The sequence below is a fragment of the Eulemur rufifrons genome, chromosome 23, assembly GCF_041146395.1.
Source record: "Eulemur rufifrons isolate Redbay chromosome 23, OSU_ERuf_1, whole genome shotgun sequence".
Classification (NCBI taxonomy): domain Eukaryota; kingdom Metazoa; phylum Chordata; class Mammalia; order Primates; family Lemuridae; genus Eulemur; species Eulemur rufifrons.
The window spans coordinates 15,533,994-15,550,163 of NC_091005.1; the positions used below are offsets into that span (position 1 = coordinate 15,533,994).

The 16,170-nt window shown below is 37.9% G+C and overlaps 1 protein-coding gene across 1 annotated transcript in view; it reads left to right on the forward strand.

Moving 5' to 3' along the window:
• HYDIN (HYDIN axonemal central pair apparatus protein) overlaps positions 1–16,170 on the forward strand; it is a 304,337-nt gene that overhangs the window by 132,723 nt on the left and 155,444 nt on the right. The window contains exon 19 of the mRNA XM_069456333.1: positions 12,639–12,877. Within this exon, the coding sequence (XP_069312434.1) occupies positions 12,639–12,877 (239 nt within the window). The remainder of the gene's footprint in view (positions 1–12,638; positions 12,878–16,170) is intronic.

Here is a 16,170-nt window from a genome sequence, read left to right on the forward strand (position 1 = left end):
TTGCAATGAAATTGTCTACAACATTAACTTTCACGCTTTGGAAGAAAAAAATCTTCTGGAATGTTAGGACATTAAATTGGGATGCATTTGGGAGGGAAGGTCAACATTATCTGAGAGCAGACCTGGTTATGTGCCGTGCACGGTTGTCTTACATACAGTAATCATTCAACAAAGAGTTGTTGAGTATATGGATGCTGAAGTCGTGTACTATATAGCCACTGTCAAAAACAGTATGGAGTTGTATCAAAAGTAAGGATGTTGTGTTCAGACCGATCTGAAATCATGTCCTAGTTCTGTATTTACTAACTCTGGGCAACATATTTATTATTCTGGGCCTTTGGTTCCTTCCCTTTAAATGGAACTAATAATGGCATCTAGAAGATTAAACACGATAATATATGTAGAAAGTACCTGTTGAAAAAAATAAGCATTCAATAAACAGTAGCTTTAGTTATTAATGTTGACAGACAAAAAGAGCCAAGTGACATGACTTGTGGAAAGACATGAATTTTTGTGGCACTATATCTGAAAGTCTTTTCTTTCTTAGATAAGAAAGAAAAAGAAATAAGGGACATTCAGAGAGGCCCTAAGGTTTTGTATGAGCTGATTCATGTGGTACAGAGCTCTGAAACAGAAGCTCTAATGCTGCCTTTTCCTCACTCTTCGCTTGTTTCTCTAAATTTTTGACAGCTATCTTATATAAAAATCTGTATTGATGAATGCATATATGTCCTTCCATATCAAAGATAATAGGTTTATTAACAAATAATTTACTATTTAGAAATTTTAGATTCACTAGCTCTCTGATTTCTGTCTTCTTGGGGCTTACTTATTTGTACAGATGCCTGCTAGCGCTGTATAAATCGTGCCTATGTGCTCAAGAGCTCTGTTTCCTTTTATTTAACCATATTTTGTGCCTTGTGTTTGATCTGAAACCTTTCACTGAGTCTTGAGAAGGCATTGACTTTCAGAAAAAAAAATGATGATCTTTTTTCAAAAATGCTAAGCTAGTAACATAAAAATATTATTAGTACATATTACTTGAAAACAATCTGAATTACATATACCTGCCTCTCTGATATAATCAAAGTCAGTTGTCTTTAAATTTTTTACAGGCTATTTTTTCCCCAAATAGGGAAATCAAGAGATAGAACAATTGCTTGGCCAACAGGGACTCTCAGCACATCATTGACCAAACCCATTCTATTCAGTCTATCATTCCAAACTATTTCCCTCTAAGACCAAGGAGAAAATCTGGACAAAATAAGAAAATCATGAGTTTGAGGGGATTAGAGAGCAACCAAGCCAGTGACAACCCAAAAGAAAAAGAAAACCAACATTTGGGACTACTTTCCCTATATGGTTCCAGAAGAGGTTGAAGAGTTAAAAGCAGCTTTCACAAAATTCACAAGTCTAGGGAGATAAAAATTGGAGTCAGGTCAGGCTAAGGAAACAAAAATTAGAGGAGGATGGGTTCTGGAAAAGTCCCAGCCTTATGGTTGGGACTCTGAAAAGCTACATACTAGGAAAGAGAATAAACTAGAATAGACCCTCAATTAAAATCATCTCAATCTCTGTGTGGATGAAGAAAAACAAGAAAAAGAGCTAGAAATTAAGAGAAAGATTAGACAATTAGACAATTGGTTCAGGAGTTATTGGGTCAAATAAGTGTCCCAGAAAGGGCAAATTTTAAAATGAAGATGAAGAAATTATCCAAGAAATAACTGAAGGAATGTGTTCAGACCTGAGGAAACGAATTTGTGGAAAAGACTCATCCAATGTGATACATAATGGATGCAAATGGGCCCACGTCAAGGCATGCCATAATTAAGTTCCAGAATACCAGACACAAAGAGAAGGCTGTAGGAACTTCCAGAAAGAAAAAAATTAATGATCAAAACCAAAAACATTAGGAAACAGAGTGGCATCCGATTTCTTGACAGAAACACTAAGCCAAAAACCCTGACTTTCTAGAGGAAAATAAATCCTAATCTTGAATTCATCATCCAGCCAAAAGATTAACTGAAGCATGGGGGCAAAATAAAGACATTTCAGCCATGCAAGATCTCAAAAACTTTACGTTCCACGTACCCTTCTCCGGGAAGCTACTAAAGAATGCTCCACCACAGGTAAGAGGGCAGCAGGGGGCTCAAACAGAGGAGAGAGTCTGGGGACCACACAGGGAGCAGCCTCAGGGCGTTCCTGGGATAAGAGCTATCCCACAGGCCCAGAGAGCCACCTGCCCAGACAGGAGTTGGAGAACAGATGGCTCCAGGAGAGATTTGTCTACAAAAAGATGGAACTTACAGAAAATTGGATGTTTCCAAAAGTATTGAGAGGCACTTTGCCCCTATGGTTGAGGGTTTGGAGATGTGTCCATGATGGATGAAAAACCAAGCAAAGACAAGGCAATTAATTCCTGGAAACATGAAAGTTGTACAAGAAAGGAAATGTAATCACAGAACACTTTTCATAGCTCAGCTGTGTTTAGTGTTTGCATACTCATAATAGCATAAATGAAAATATTTATCTCACCAAAAAGTAAGTTTTATCTATACTGGGAGGGTGGGGAGAAGAAAATGAAATAGAGAAAGAAAGTCATGGAGAGTGAGTGAGAAAAGAGCTATTATTATCTGTGTTAGGGAGAAATAAATGGATAATGTGCAAATTGAAAAATTAAGAAGTAGCGGTAGATCACTTAGAGACATAGGGGCAAATACCAGAAGAAAGGGCTAAAAGAATTAACGGTGGTTGACTGTATTCATGGGCAAGGATTAGAGTAATGGGGAAGATGGGAGAGTGGGTTCAAAGGACTACTGTTTTTCATAATGTGCCTTTTCTAGAACCATTTGACTTTAAACTGTGTGTATATATACATTTGATAAAAATAAAGCAAAAAAATGTAAATCACAGTGCAGAACGGTCTGTATAGTATGCTGTAATTTATGTAAGAAAAAGTATATATGCACATACTAAAAAAAGTGTATCTGGAAGGATACACAGGAAACTGGACCAACAGCTGCCTCTGGGGGTGGTAACTAGTGACCAGGCACAGGCAGGAGAGAGAGACTCTACCCTTTGAATCTATTTGAATTTTACTCTGTATACATGTATTATTTATTTTTTTAAAAAAGCTTCTAAGAAAGAAAGAAACTAGGAGTGAAAACTGAAGCAGGAGAGCAAACAGTTAAAATTAAATGAGCTCTAAAAGAGTGACTGTATCCTTTTAGAATGAGTTATTTATTCAGTAAATGTGTGTCTTCTTGTTGAACACGTAACAGTATCCTTATAGAACAAACAGAAGTTACAGATAAGAGAAAAATCACCTATAGCCCCAGCATGCAGATAACCACTGTTAAATTTTTGGTGTGCATCTTCCAAATTTTTTATTGTGTAAGTGGTCTGTGTATTCTTGCATCCTCCTCTGGAAAATACTATTCTGTTACTAGCTGTTTTCACTTGATATAGTCACTTCTAATATGAATTTTTTAATACAAATTTTTAAAGCATATTCCTCTACAGATTATTTCTACTGACTGATTTTACTACATCATTTGGCTCCACCACAGTTGATTTAACTAATCCCCTACTGATAGATTGTTCCTAGTTTTTCACTACTGTAAATAATGCTTGTGTCTTAATTGTGGCTCACATTCTTAACTGTTTCCTTTGATGAAATTCCTAGAAATGCAATTTCTGGTCACATGGCATGAACATAACTAAAAGTCTTGATACATCTTATGAATTACCACCCAGAAAATTTGTACGAATTTACATCCTGCCTCCCAGCAGTGGTGAAGACCATCACTCTCTCTAAGAGTCTTGCCAACTTTTTTGGTTTTGTTTTTGCCAAATCTGACAGATGAAAAAACTCTTTTATTGTTATTTAAGTTTGTGTTTCTTTGACTTACTAGCGAGACAGAACATTTTTCATATATTCATTTGCCAACAAATTTATTTTTTGAGCCTTTTCCACCTGCCTGAAACTGTGCTGAGTGAGATGAGAGACCAAGGTAATTAGTATGGTTTCTTTCTTCAAAGAGTTTATAATCTCACAGAAGAAATAAATACACAAACAAATCAGCTAGGTTGCAATATGTAAGCACATAGGAGGAAATGATTCATTCTTCTGTCAAATTAAAGTTTTCCATGAGTCAGAACATTTGAGTGGAGGCTTGAAGGCTAAGGAGAAGGAGGACAGAGACATGGCGGGGACATTTCCTCTGAGCAGCATATTTAATGCAGTAGTGATGCTTGGGACACTTTGGAAAGGTGAATGACCTGGTGTCCTGGGAAGTAAGCTTGGAAAATACAATGGGGCCCTCTGCATTTGGAAATAGCTCCTCCAGACCAGAGGCTCGTATCTCTAGACCAGTCTTGACTGCAGGCTGCCATGTCTGCAGAGAGCCTGGGTGACTTCTCAATGGCGGTGAGATTCTGTTGTCTACCAAAATTCTCACAAAATGATGGATTCCCCAAACATAAAAAGTGATTTCACATGTGGATCTAATAGAAAAAAGTGGCAAATGTTCATCTGGGACCAATGAACTCTGGAACTTGTACATAAAGTTTGGGGAGCTATACAGGCATTTTCTGTGAAGGGGTTCCATGGCTTTCTTAAAGGAGATAAAAGACTCAGCACCACTGACCCAGACCTTGGAGCCATCTACAATCCATAGCAGGACGGTAGGAGGGTCAGATCTGTTGGAGATAATCCCGTGAGCAAGGTAGACTTGGGAGGGTGCCAGATGGCAGGAGAACTGGATAGAAAGTTTTGGAAGTAACATTAGTAATAACCACCATTGATTATTTACTCTGTACTAGGGAAGGTGCTAGATGCCTGGCCCCCATTTTAGTTCATCTTCAGGTTAACACTTAACAGAGGAGGGAACCAAGACGGAGATTTTAAAATTAGCCTAGGGTTGCCTGGCTGTGAATGGCGGAGTCTGTAGCTGACCACTAGGTCATGTGACCCTAAAGGCCACACTTTTAATCATGACCCTAAACTGCCTCCCTTGGAAAGCTCTAGCACAATTTCTTCTGCACCTCACCTCCTAATTTTCAGTTAATTATTTTAAGCAACAAAGTGACTCACTTCAGGGAAGAGAACTACATGACTAGAGAGATACTATTTAGAAGACAAAACGGGGAAAGGCCTTGGTGACTCTTCATTGTTCTTGTTCCACAAAGAATCGATCGTCTGCTGAGATAATAGCATAAATCCAAAGAAAGCCCTCACTCTGCACGTTGGCTCCTGTCATTTGCCTCCTCCCATTTCATGGAAGGAAATTCTTGTAGATTTCAATTGGTAAACAAGCTATTTTGAAGAAAAGTACACGGTGCTATTTTCTTCAAGTTCATAGTCATTAGCACTACAGAATAGCAGGTCTGTCCAAGCATATTCACACTCTCAGTGACTGTTGAGGTGACATGTGCAAACAATGACATTCACATCTGCCTTTCGTGGCAAATATTAAATACACGATAAGGAAACTTATAAAAAAAAAAAGTTCTGGCTGAAACCTTGGAAGCTGAGCGCTGCATAAGTGTACCGATGCCCTGTTGTCAAATAAAAAGCAAATGTTATCTTTAGATGTATGAAACCTTAGTGAGAAGGGCTTAACGCTAATCACCGGTGGGCATGGAATTCTGAATTGCAAAAGATCACAAATTTTCCGTCTTCCGCACAGTCATATTCCCTGCATGCACGCACATACCTCCTGTATGTGTTGTTTATGGGCTGCTGAAATGACTCTGGCTTTCCAGCTTTAATTCGCAGAAAAAGCAAAAGCAGCTATTGCTGAAGTTTTAATGGGAGGCCTAGGAGGTCTCATTTTTATCATCTTTGAAACAAATATATGGAATCCTGCATTAGGTTTCTATTGCTGGGTAACAAATTACCACAAATAGAATGACTTAAAACAAAAGTAATTTATTATCTCAGTTTCCATGGGTCAGGGGTCTAGGCATGGTCTGCCTTGATCCTCTCCTTAGGGTCTCAAAAAAGGTGAAATCAGGGTGTTAGCTGAGCTGCATTCCTTTCAGGAAAAATCTACTACGAGGTCCCCCCCACCATGTTGTTGGCAGAATTTCTTTCCATGCAGCTGAATGACTGAGGCCCTGTTTGCTTAGTGACTGGCAGGCAGGGACTGCCCTCGGCTGCTATGGACCCACCAGAGTTCCCCGCCATGTGGCCCCATTCCGGGGCCCTCTCATGCTTGGAATCTCTTCACTAGGAAGAGCCAGTCTGATGAAGTCAGGCCCTCTGAAGATAATCTCCCTATTTTAAAGTCTGCTTATTTGGGACCTTAACGACATCTGCAAAATCCCTTCACTGCAGCATCAGGATTAGTGTTTGACTAAATAACTGGGAGATCTTGTACTCTGGGAGTTAGAGATCTTGGGGACCATCTTAGAATTCTGCCTACCACACAGACCTCCACAGGCTTCTTCTCTTGTGGCAAGAGTCTTGTACATTAAATGTGTTCTTAGCATTCATCTTTGTTTTCTCCATTTCATAATCTTTTTGTTTAGCAAATACTACTGAGCCCATAATACTATGTCATGTGGGACATTTCAGATTTTGGTGAAATGATGACAATAGCTTTGGTTCATGAGGACTTGCTATGTGCCAGACACTGTGCTGAGTTTTTGCACGCATCATCTCATTTATCCATCACGACAGCTCTGTACGGAAGGTACAGTCCCTATCCTGAGCTACAGATGAGAACACTGAGACCAGGCATGGTTAAGAGATGTGACAGGGACTCAAACCCACGTTCCTTTTCCCTCAGAACCCTCCCTCCTAACCTGTTTCCATCAGCTGTTACCTTGCTGTATTGTGGTTTTGAAAAGGTTGCAAAATATCCTCCATAGCTATGATGATTATACTCTCATCAATTCCTTCTTTAACCAAATTTGCCATCTAATAACACAAAATATCAGACAGACCAAGTCCTCCCTAAAAGCAAAGGACACTCCTAAAAGTCAAATACCAAAGAGACACAAGGATTTTAGAGCAGTTTAGAGCCTGACTTTTGGTTAAGGATAGTCCGGTACCTTAGCGTCCGGCATTTTAATGTGCCTTGTTCTTGGATTCTATGATATATTTTGCTGTCTGCTTTTGTGCCAAGCACTGATTAATAAGCTTCATCAAAAAGAAAACTCAACAGTTCAGCTCTGGAGAGCAACTTCAGGTCTTCTTTCCAGATCAGCCAACCTGTGTCAGCAAGAAACAGAATAGAAATGGTATGCATCTGTTGAAAACTAATGTCCCCTGATTTGAAATAGCACTTATGCCAGTGACATCCTCACTTCATTGTGAACAGAGGATTGGCCTGTGCTACCAGCTACAGGAGGAAGACAAATGGTTGGGATGGGAAAGATGACATTGACAGTACCCTCTCTAAAAGGCATTTTGCTTTTTGATAAGAGAAGGACAAAAAGTGACGTTGATTTATGTTTTAATTGTAAGCTGAGTCTGATAAATGAGCAAAACTATATAGGATGCTCTCTGGCCACAAATTTGGGAAGAAGGGTCAACAGAGTGAGATCTTCTTGCCTAGAACTTTCTTATTATCTCTCTAGCTACCCCTCCGTTTGTCCTAACAGCAGATGGATCTGAATTCTGGGCCTGCAATTCCCATAGGATTTGGAATACCAAGTTACTGTCCCATTTCTGTGTTCTGATGGAGTTAGCTCTTCACCTTTCAAAATCTGAGATCTACGAGAGTTGAGGAAAGGCCCAAGGATTTCGCAGTCTAGTGAACCAACAAGGTAGCTTTGACAGAGAGCAACTAGCAGCTCACCATACTCGTCTCCCTTTCCTCCAGAACGAGAAGCAGACTGCATTTCCCAGCCTTCTGTGGGGTTAGGTGTGGCTGCGTGACAAATCTGGCAAGCGGAAGTGGGCAGAAGTAACGTGCGCCACTTCCGGGCTTGGTGCACAAAATCCTAGCATGTGACCCTCCATCCTTTTCTTTCTCTTATTGGCCAACTGGGTGCCAAACTCCAGAGTGTCCTTAGAAGCCACGAGTTAAATATGTCAGACTCTGTTTAGCCGGGGTCCTTGAATAACTAAATGGAACAGAAGCCCATCCTCACCCCTGTCACAGGTTGGAATTCATGTGAGCCAGAAATAAGCTGCTATTGTAGTAAGCCGTTGAGTGTCAGGGTCTTTCTGTTACGGCAGCTATCATTACCTTATCTAAAATAATAGCCTATAATCTAAAAACCGCAAGTAAGAAAACTAGTTCTAAGAAAGGAGACGGGCTGGTTACTGAAGCGTGAGAAATCTATTTCCATTATTGCTTTGACAGTGTAGGGCAGACTGAAAGTGATATAAGGCAAAGACTCCTATCTACTATATTATAAACTCTAGATGAAATGAAGCTACCTCAATCCATTTTTAAATACCCACAGAAAATTGAATTTGCGTGTATAGCTCTTTTAGAACTCATTTTTATGTCATTTTTTTGTGATTGTGTTAGAGGATTTTAGGGTTTTCACTTTGGGACAGTTAAAAAAAATTTGGATACATTAAAAGATGCATTAGAAATTATTTCTTTCAACCTAAATATGAGCAGAGTATTGTGACACTCAATCCTTGTAGTTTCTCTTGCCAATAAAAATTGACCTACAGTCCTTAAAAATTAAATTTATGAATTTATTTTTACTAATATTTTAATACAAAATTATAAACAAATACAGATTAATACTCTAGAAAAACAGAGACTTAGCTTACTATTTTCTTAATATTTTAGTACTCTGCTTAGAAATAAGTTACTATGAGTAAGAAAGCTACAGAGAAAATTGTGAAAAACAGATTGTGTCGTGCAAGATTCAGCATTTTTTCCCACAAGTGTCCTTTGAATTGAGGCAATTATACAACTATTTCCATCCACGCCCTAGTTTGTCTAGTGTGGTATTTAATGTTTAATTGTTTTCTTCTACTTCTGTGTCTCTAGAGATTTTCCATATTCAAAGATCATGAGTAATAATAGGACTCTTGACTTAGAGTTAAATCTATAATTTCCATTAATACTAAAATGAAAATAAAATTTCCTCATTATCATTCATCTACGTCCTCATTATATACAACGTATAATCTTGAAAATGTTCTTCTTTGCTTTAATTTATTTAAATTTTAAAATGAAATTTACTTATTTCCTATGTAGACTTTCAAAGCAGAAGGAAATGTTTTCTGGTCTGTGTAACAGGATTTATCCTCCACTGTAAATTGAGAAATTGACATTTTGCTTTAAATATTAGATTCTCCTTATTTAAGTACATATGAGCCTGTTCCTAAGACTGTGACCACCAGGACCCACTGACCAAGTCTAGTTTTGAATCTGCAGTGGAGCCAGAACTGGATTTTGGTGACTTTCCAAGGCACTGCCATCCTGTGAGATTCTGCCTGGCTGAAATCTTTACCGCTTGCCTATAATCTGCAATGTACATTTATCTCATTTATAAAGATCATCAGTGCAACTATATGCCAAACCTGACCTAAGCTTGTCAGGAAGTTTCTGATTCATCACCTTCATTATACCTGAGCCCCAAAGAGGTACACGAGTTTTTACATTTCTCCTTTTCTCCTTTTGCTAAGAGAAGTATACCATAGAACTTAAATGAAAGGAGGACAATTTTAGACTGGAATGTCCTCTACAGTCCTGCTCAAAGAGTAAGTTTTGCATTTGTTTTTAAATATATTTTTTCTTCTATGTGCTTTACTTCAGAGGGCTTCTTCTGAGGAGCCAAGGAAAATTAATGAGAGAATAATCCAACTTTTCACCAATGAGCTGAAGTTTGGTTTTTCCTCTCAGTTATTATCCTGGAAGTTTCTAAATGATCTCCACATCTTTTCCTTTTAAACCTTTTCTCAATTCACATTGATAATCACTAAATATTTTCTATGAAGATTAATACACAGAAGTATTTCTGAGTCATGTCTTCTACAAAATACACCACAACTGTCAGAATTGATTTAAATGATAAAGCAATCAAAATAGGGAAAGAATTTTTTATTACCTACTTTTTATTAACTTTGAGATCATTGTTTAGACATGCAGTTAGAGTAAATTGTAATTTTATTAATCATTATCGTAATAGAATTAGTAATCACATCACCTGATAAGCCCAATTTCACATTTGGAGGAAAAAGAAAATGTGTGTGATACATTTGTCAGTCATTCAAAGGGTTTCAACATCTTCTGCTATGGAAAATCATCTTGTTCTTTACATTTCCCTGAGGTACTTTCTCTCTGGCCTTCTTCTGAATTGCGTTTCTTGCTATTTACATATTGATCTCCCTAAATGTCATTACTGTCAGCTCCTTGGGGAAGGGAATGTGCTCTGAGTGTTTATGTATTTCCCACAACACCTGGACCTCAGAGCCATTAAGTATTTGCTACATTACTTAAAAAGTCCTGAAAACAATTTGCTTATGAAATTTGCCAGTGAATAGGAGAGACTAGGATGAGTAGTCCCTAATTACTATTAGTAGTAGCTAATAAGTTGAATGTCATAGTCAGACTTGTAAAAAGCTCTCAAAGGGCTGAAAACCTTATAAAAAAGAAATATAAAATACCAAGACCTGAATTCAAAATACAAAAACCATAATTGAGAATATACTACATGTCTTTAACAACATATTAAACACGGCTGAAGCGAGAACTTGCAAATTGGAAGAGAGCTCAGAAGAAAGCTCCAAGTTGAAGCACAGAGAGCAAATGAATAGAAAATGCAGCTAAGAGACTACAAGACAGAGGGGGTACATCACAAAATCATATGCACGTAGAATTGGTGTCCTAAAAGGATAGGGGAGAGAGAGTGAGGCAGAAACAATATTTAAATAGACAATGGCTGAGAATTTTTCAGAAATAAAAAATAGCAAACCACAGATTCTAGAAGGATAGCAAATTCCAAGTAGGATATGAAAATAAATCCATACCTGGATATAAGGTAGTGAACCTGCACTATAAACATTCAAAGACAAAGAGAAAATCTTAAAAGCAATCTGAGAAAATAGATTATCATGAAAGAAGCAAAAATTATATTTTAAAATTAAAATGTTTATAGTGAGTCATTTTTTATGATTTGATACCTTACCCACATTTGCAACTTACTTTGGAGACTGACTGCACCAGATGAGGTTTTCTACTGAAGCTGGGATTTGAAGGGCTGTTAAGCAAAAGTAGGTTCAATTTATTCTATATAGCTCCAAGGGAGTGGACCAAATACCAATGTGTAGAAGGTCCAAAAAGGCATATCTCTGTAAGGAAGCGTTATCTCATAATTTTGAGTTGTTAAAACCTGGGATAAGTTACCTTACATAAGAAGTGAATTCTCTACCATCAAAGGATTTGATTAAAGGGCAGATACATTCATTCATTTATCAAATGTGTATTAATCACCTACTATATACCAACCATAGTTATAGATGCTGGGAATATATCAGTGACAAAGAAAGACAAAAATTCCCTTCTATGTAGAGCTTAGATCCTAATGCAAGGAGACAGACAATAAGCATGATAAATAAGTAAATTATGCACTATGTTAGAAGATGATAAGTGCTAAGGGGAAAAAAATCGAGCAAAGTAAATGTGATCACAAGTGCTAGGGGAGGGTTTGCAATTTAAAATGTGATGGTCAGAGTAGGTGTCATTCAGAGGTGTTACTTTGCCAAATACCTTAAGGAGGAAAAGGAGTAAGCTATGAGGATCTAAGCAGTTAAAAGGAAAAGATTGTTGGGAGTGACTTCCAACTCTATAATTTAGTCCTATCGTATACAGTCACGTGCAGCATAATGATGTTTCTTTCGGTCAGATGGGCCACAGATACGATGGCGGTCCTATAGATTATACCATATTTTTACTGTACCTTTTCTGTGTTTGAATGTGTTTAGATACACAAATACCACTGTGCTACAGTTGTCTACAGTATTCAGTACAGTAACATGCTGTGTGGGTTTGTAGCCTTGGAGCAATAGGCTATACCATACAGCCTAGGCATGTAATAGGCTACACCATGTACATTTGGGTAGTACGTTCTATGATGTTCGTGCATTGGCGAAATTACCTAACAATACATTTCTCAGAACATTTCCCCATTGTTAAGTGATGCATGATTATATTTCAAAATAGGTTTGGAATTTTAGCTAATGAAATTTTATTATGAAATAGCAGAAATCAGCGTGACTTCCTTTACTATGTTTATTAATGAAAACTGCTCGTCCTCACTATAACACAAGAAATTTTGCATTTGAAAAACATTTCTTTGAAAATTTTCAAACTCCATAAAGAATGTTGTACCTTCTGTTAGTATCTCAGAATTTGGAGATTAGAGCAGATAATTAGTATAAGCTTCTTGGAGAACTGGTTTGTCATCTTGGGAAAGAGATGCAAAGAATCTTCACAGAGCATTCAAAAGTAAAATCAGAGGTTTTCTCTTCAGAATCAGATTGCTTTTTGAAAAAAGAAAAGCCAACAAGCATCCAGCTGCTTTGATTCAAAAAAATAATGTTTGTCTCTTATGTTGAATTCCACGGTGCCAACCATTTGAAGTATAGTGGGCTTTGACATGTGCAGAATGAAAAGCCAAGAATATCTTCCCTGTTAACTTGTCGTCTTGTGTTGCAGGCACACAAAAAATCCCTTTGGACGATTGAACCCAATGAAGGCATGGTTCCCCCGGAAACTGAGGTTCAATTGGCACTGACCGCCAACCTGGATGACATACTGACATTCAAGGACACAGTTATTTTGGACATTGAAAATAGCAACACCTATGAGATTCCTGTCCAAGCTTCTGGAATTGGTTCTACCATCGTTTCAGATAAGCCCTTTGCTCCAGAACTCAATCTGGGGGCACTTTTTAGGTACAGAAATATCATGGACCAGTTCTGATAGATATAATGTACGTTGCATAAGCTGAACATCACTTCTACTTTGGAAAATTGTTTTTGAGTAAATAGAACTAGCCTCGTCGGTCCCTCCCCTTTCCCATTCTTACTTCCCATTCCTGATGGGTACACCAGCCAGAAGAAGATATTTTCTAGTCATAGCTTTGTTACATTCTCCAATCTGTGTTCCTCTGCATCAGCGAAAGAGATGGTTTGTAGGAAGTGCATTCTTCTCCCAAACTTACAGTGGTTTATCCGTGATGAATTTAGAATTTCAACCATGATTCTCCTCTTTGATTCCAATATGCTGCTCATCCCTCTCCATGAATGTAGAAATTACAGATATATCTTAGTGGTAACCTAAGTAGAATATACCTAGGAAGGTATTAATAAAAATTATTACAAATGTATTTTATCAGGTGTTACAAAGCCAGTAGCTTTTTTGGGTGTCATGTCCTCTGCTTGCCTTCCCACTATAGCACCAACAACCGAGATGGTTGCAGTTTGCTTCCCCTGATCACCCAGGAAAGGCTAGAAGATCTCAATTTTTCAGTAAAAGGTGGTAACTAGAGATACCTCGGAGCAGAACAATCTAAATGTGGAGATAGAGGGTAGAGGATGTGTGTGGGGATTTACTCCTAGGTCCTCAGGACAGTCATACAGCTATCACTAGTTGACTCTTAGGGGCCAGTTGAATTTGTACCTGTCGCAGTGTTGTGAACAGATCTCAGAGGGTGCTCCTCCTGCCTTCTAGTCTAACGGGTCCTGAAACCAAGTCAGATGCGCTGTGCTTCGAGAAGATGTGACTGATAATAATCAGTCAGGAGCCCTCCCCACAATCCACCCATGCCTCCTTTCCTTTGTTCCATCTACAAAGCATGGGAATTGATTGACAGTACTATGAACCAGTAGAGACTTAAGTAACAGGCAAGTCAGGTAGTTGAACTGCATGCTTTTAGACAAGTATCCAATTATATTTTTTGAGTCAACCAGATATAAAAATCCTCCTCTCTGCCTGTCTACTGGCTGTAAGCTAGGGTGTTTTGTCATTGCATTTCAGTGCTTCTATTTTCAAATTTCTTTAAATGCACTCAAATATAATTATAGAAAACAATACACTGCAAACCAGACTTAATTACCTGTTCTTCTTAATCTTCAAATAGTGTCAAATAACCTCCAAAGGATAGTCTGACACTTACCTGAAATTGGAGGGTTAGCTAACAGTAATCTATAAGTATAAAAGTAAACTGTAACTTTAACTTCTGCCTAAACCCTATTGTTATTCTTTTTGACATAAAATCATGATGCCAGCAATCTTCAGAAGGATTGTCAAAAGCAGGGCTGGGTAAACTACAGCCCACTGCCTGTTTCTGTAAATAAAGTTTTATTGGAACACAGCCATGCCCATTCCTTTACATATTGTTTATGGCTGCCTTCACACTGCAAAGGAAAGTCGAGTAGTTGTTTCAGAGACCATGTGGCCCCAGAAGCCTAAAATATTTTTTACTCAAACCTTTAACGAAAATTTTGGCAATCCTGGTTTAAAGAAATACCCATATGCCACTCCTTCTGATTGCATATTTTGGGGCAACTCCCTTAGATTTTCAGAGCTTCTATTTTTTCAAAAAATTTCATTTTTATATATTTAGGAGGTACAAGTACAGTTTTGTTACATGGATATAGTACATGGTTGTGGTATCTCGGCTTATAGTGTAACCATCACCCAAATAATGTACATTGTACCCATTAAGTGATTTTTTTCATTCCTGCCTCCCTCTCACCCTCTCACCCTTCAGAGTCTCCAATGTCAGTTATTCCATTATGTCCACGTGTACACATTATTTGGTTCTCTCTTATAAATGAGAACATGCAGCATTTGACTTTCTGTTTCTGAATTAATTCACTTAAGATAATGGCCTCTAGTTCCATCCATGTTGCTGCAAAAGGCATGATTTGATTATTTTTTATGGCTGAGTAGTATTCCATGGTTTATTATATACAACATTTTCTTTATATAATCATCTGTTGGTGGACATTGAGTTTGATTCCATGCCTTTGCTACTGTGAATGGTGTCAGAACTTCTATTTCTTTATCTATAAAATGGTAGTAAATATACTTATTATGACTAGGTTGCTGTGATGATTGAAAGATTTACTATGAATAAGTAACAGAGGCCCTGCCTAGTTCATAAACAGTATAGCCATAAAGTTAAACTGCCAAGTAGAGATGCCCCAGTGAGCATGCCCTGTGGACACATACTTAGATAGAAATGGTTATACCTGACAACTGGCAAACATTTCTTCTGATTATTTATTTGATGCTTCAACTTACTTATTATACATGATGTTATTTCCTAAGGAGGAACAGATGGGATGAAATCTCAAAGCCTGGTAAAACTGAAAACACGCAGTGCCTGAGAGAGGTTCTTTCACCAAAAAAAAAAAAAAACAAACTTTAAAGTAAGCCTGTAAATTAGTAAAACAAAAAAATCCCAAACAAACAAAAACACACTTGAACCACCTCTAAGAGCTTAGAAATCTGAGTTTTAGCAAAGATTCAGTCAATCAGGAGGTCCTTAATAAATATTTATAGGATGGATGAATTAATAAACAAATTAATAAGTGAAATTAGCAACATCTTTAAAGCACAGTTGTCTAAGAAAAGTGACCACTCTAGATGGTGTCTGGCCCATTGCAGTCTCCCTGACCTTTGTTAAGGCTTCGAGGATACGTGCTGTTTCTCTTCCAAGTTCCCTTCAAATTGAGCCCATTGTCGGAAGACATTTCACTCAGTCAGTAGAAATTTACTCAACACAATTTGAAATGTGCTTCTCCCCCAGTAGGTATTTTGTTTTCCTTTCACTTCTCAGAAGCATTTTTCTTATGCTTTTCACGTGAACTGTGTCTGTGTGTCCTGTGGTGTGACCTGCCCAGGAAGACTGAGGATGAGTGGAGCTTTCTCCAGCCCCTTACCTGGTGGTGGCAACTTTGGGACAAAACCCAGGTGTATTGTACACTCTCTGGGTGATGGACACACAACTTTGACTCAAACTGTATAAAAGCAATTCATGTAACCAAAACCTTAGTACCCCCATAATATTCTGAAATTAAAAAAAAAAAAAAACTAGGTTCACAAATCCAACCCTACTAGCCCCTTGAGTAGATGCTATTTTGCCCCATTACTGTGTTAGTTCCTAGTAGCATCATAACAGCCTTCCCACATTTTAAAAAAAGGAATGTCTTATTTTGTTGTTCACCGTCTTAGACAC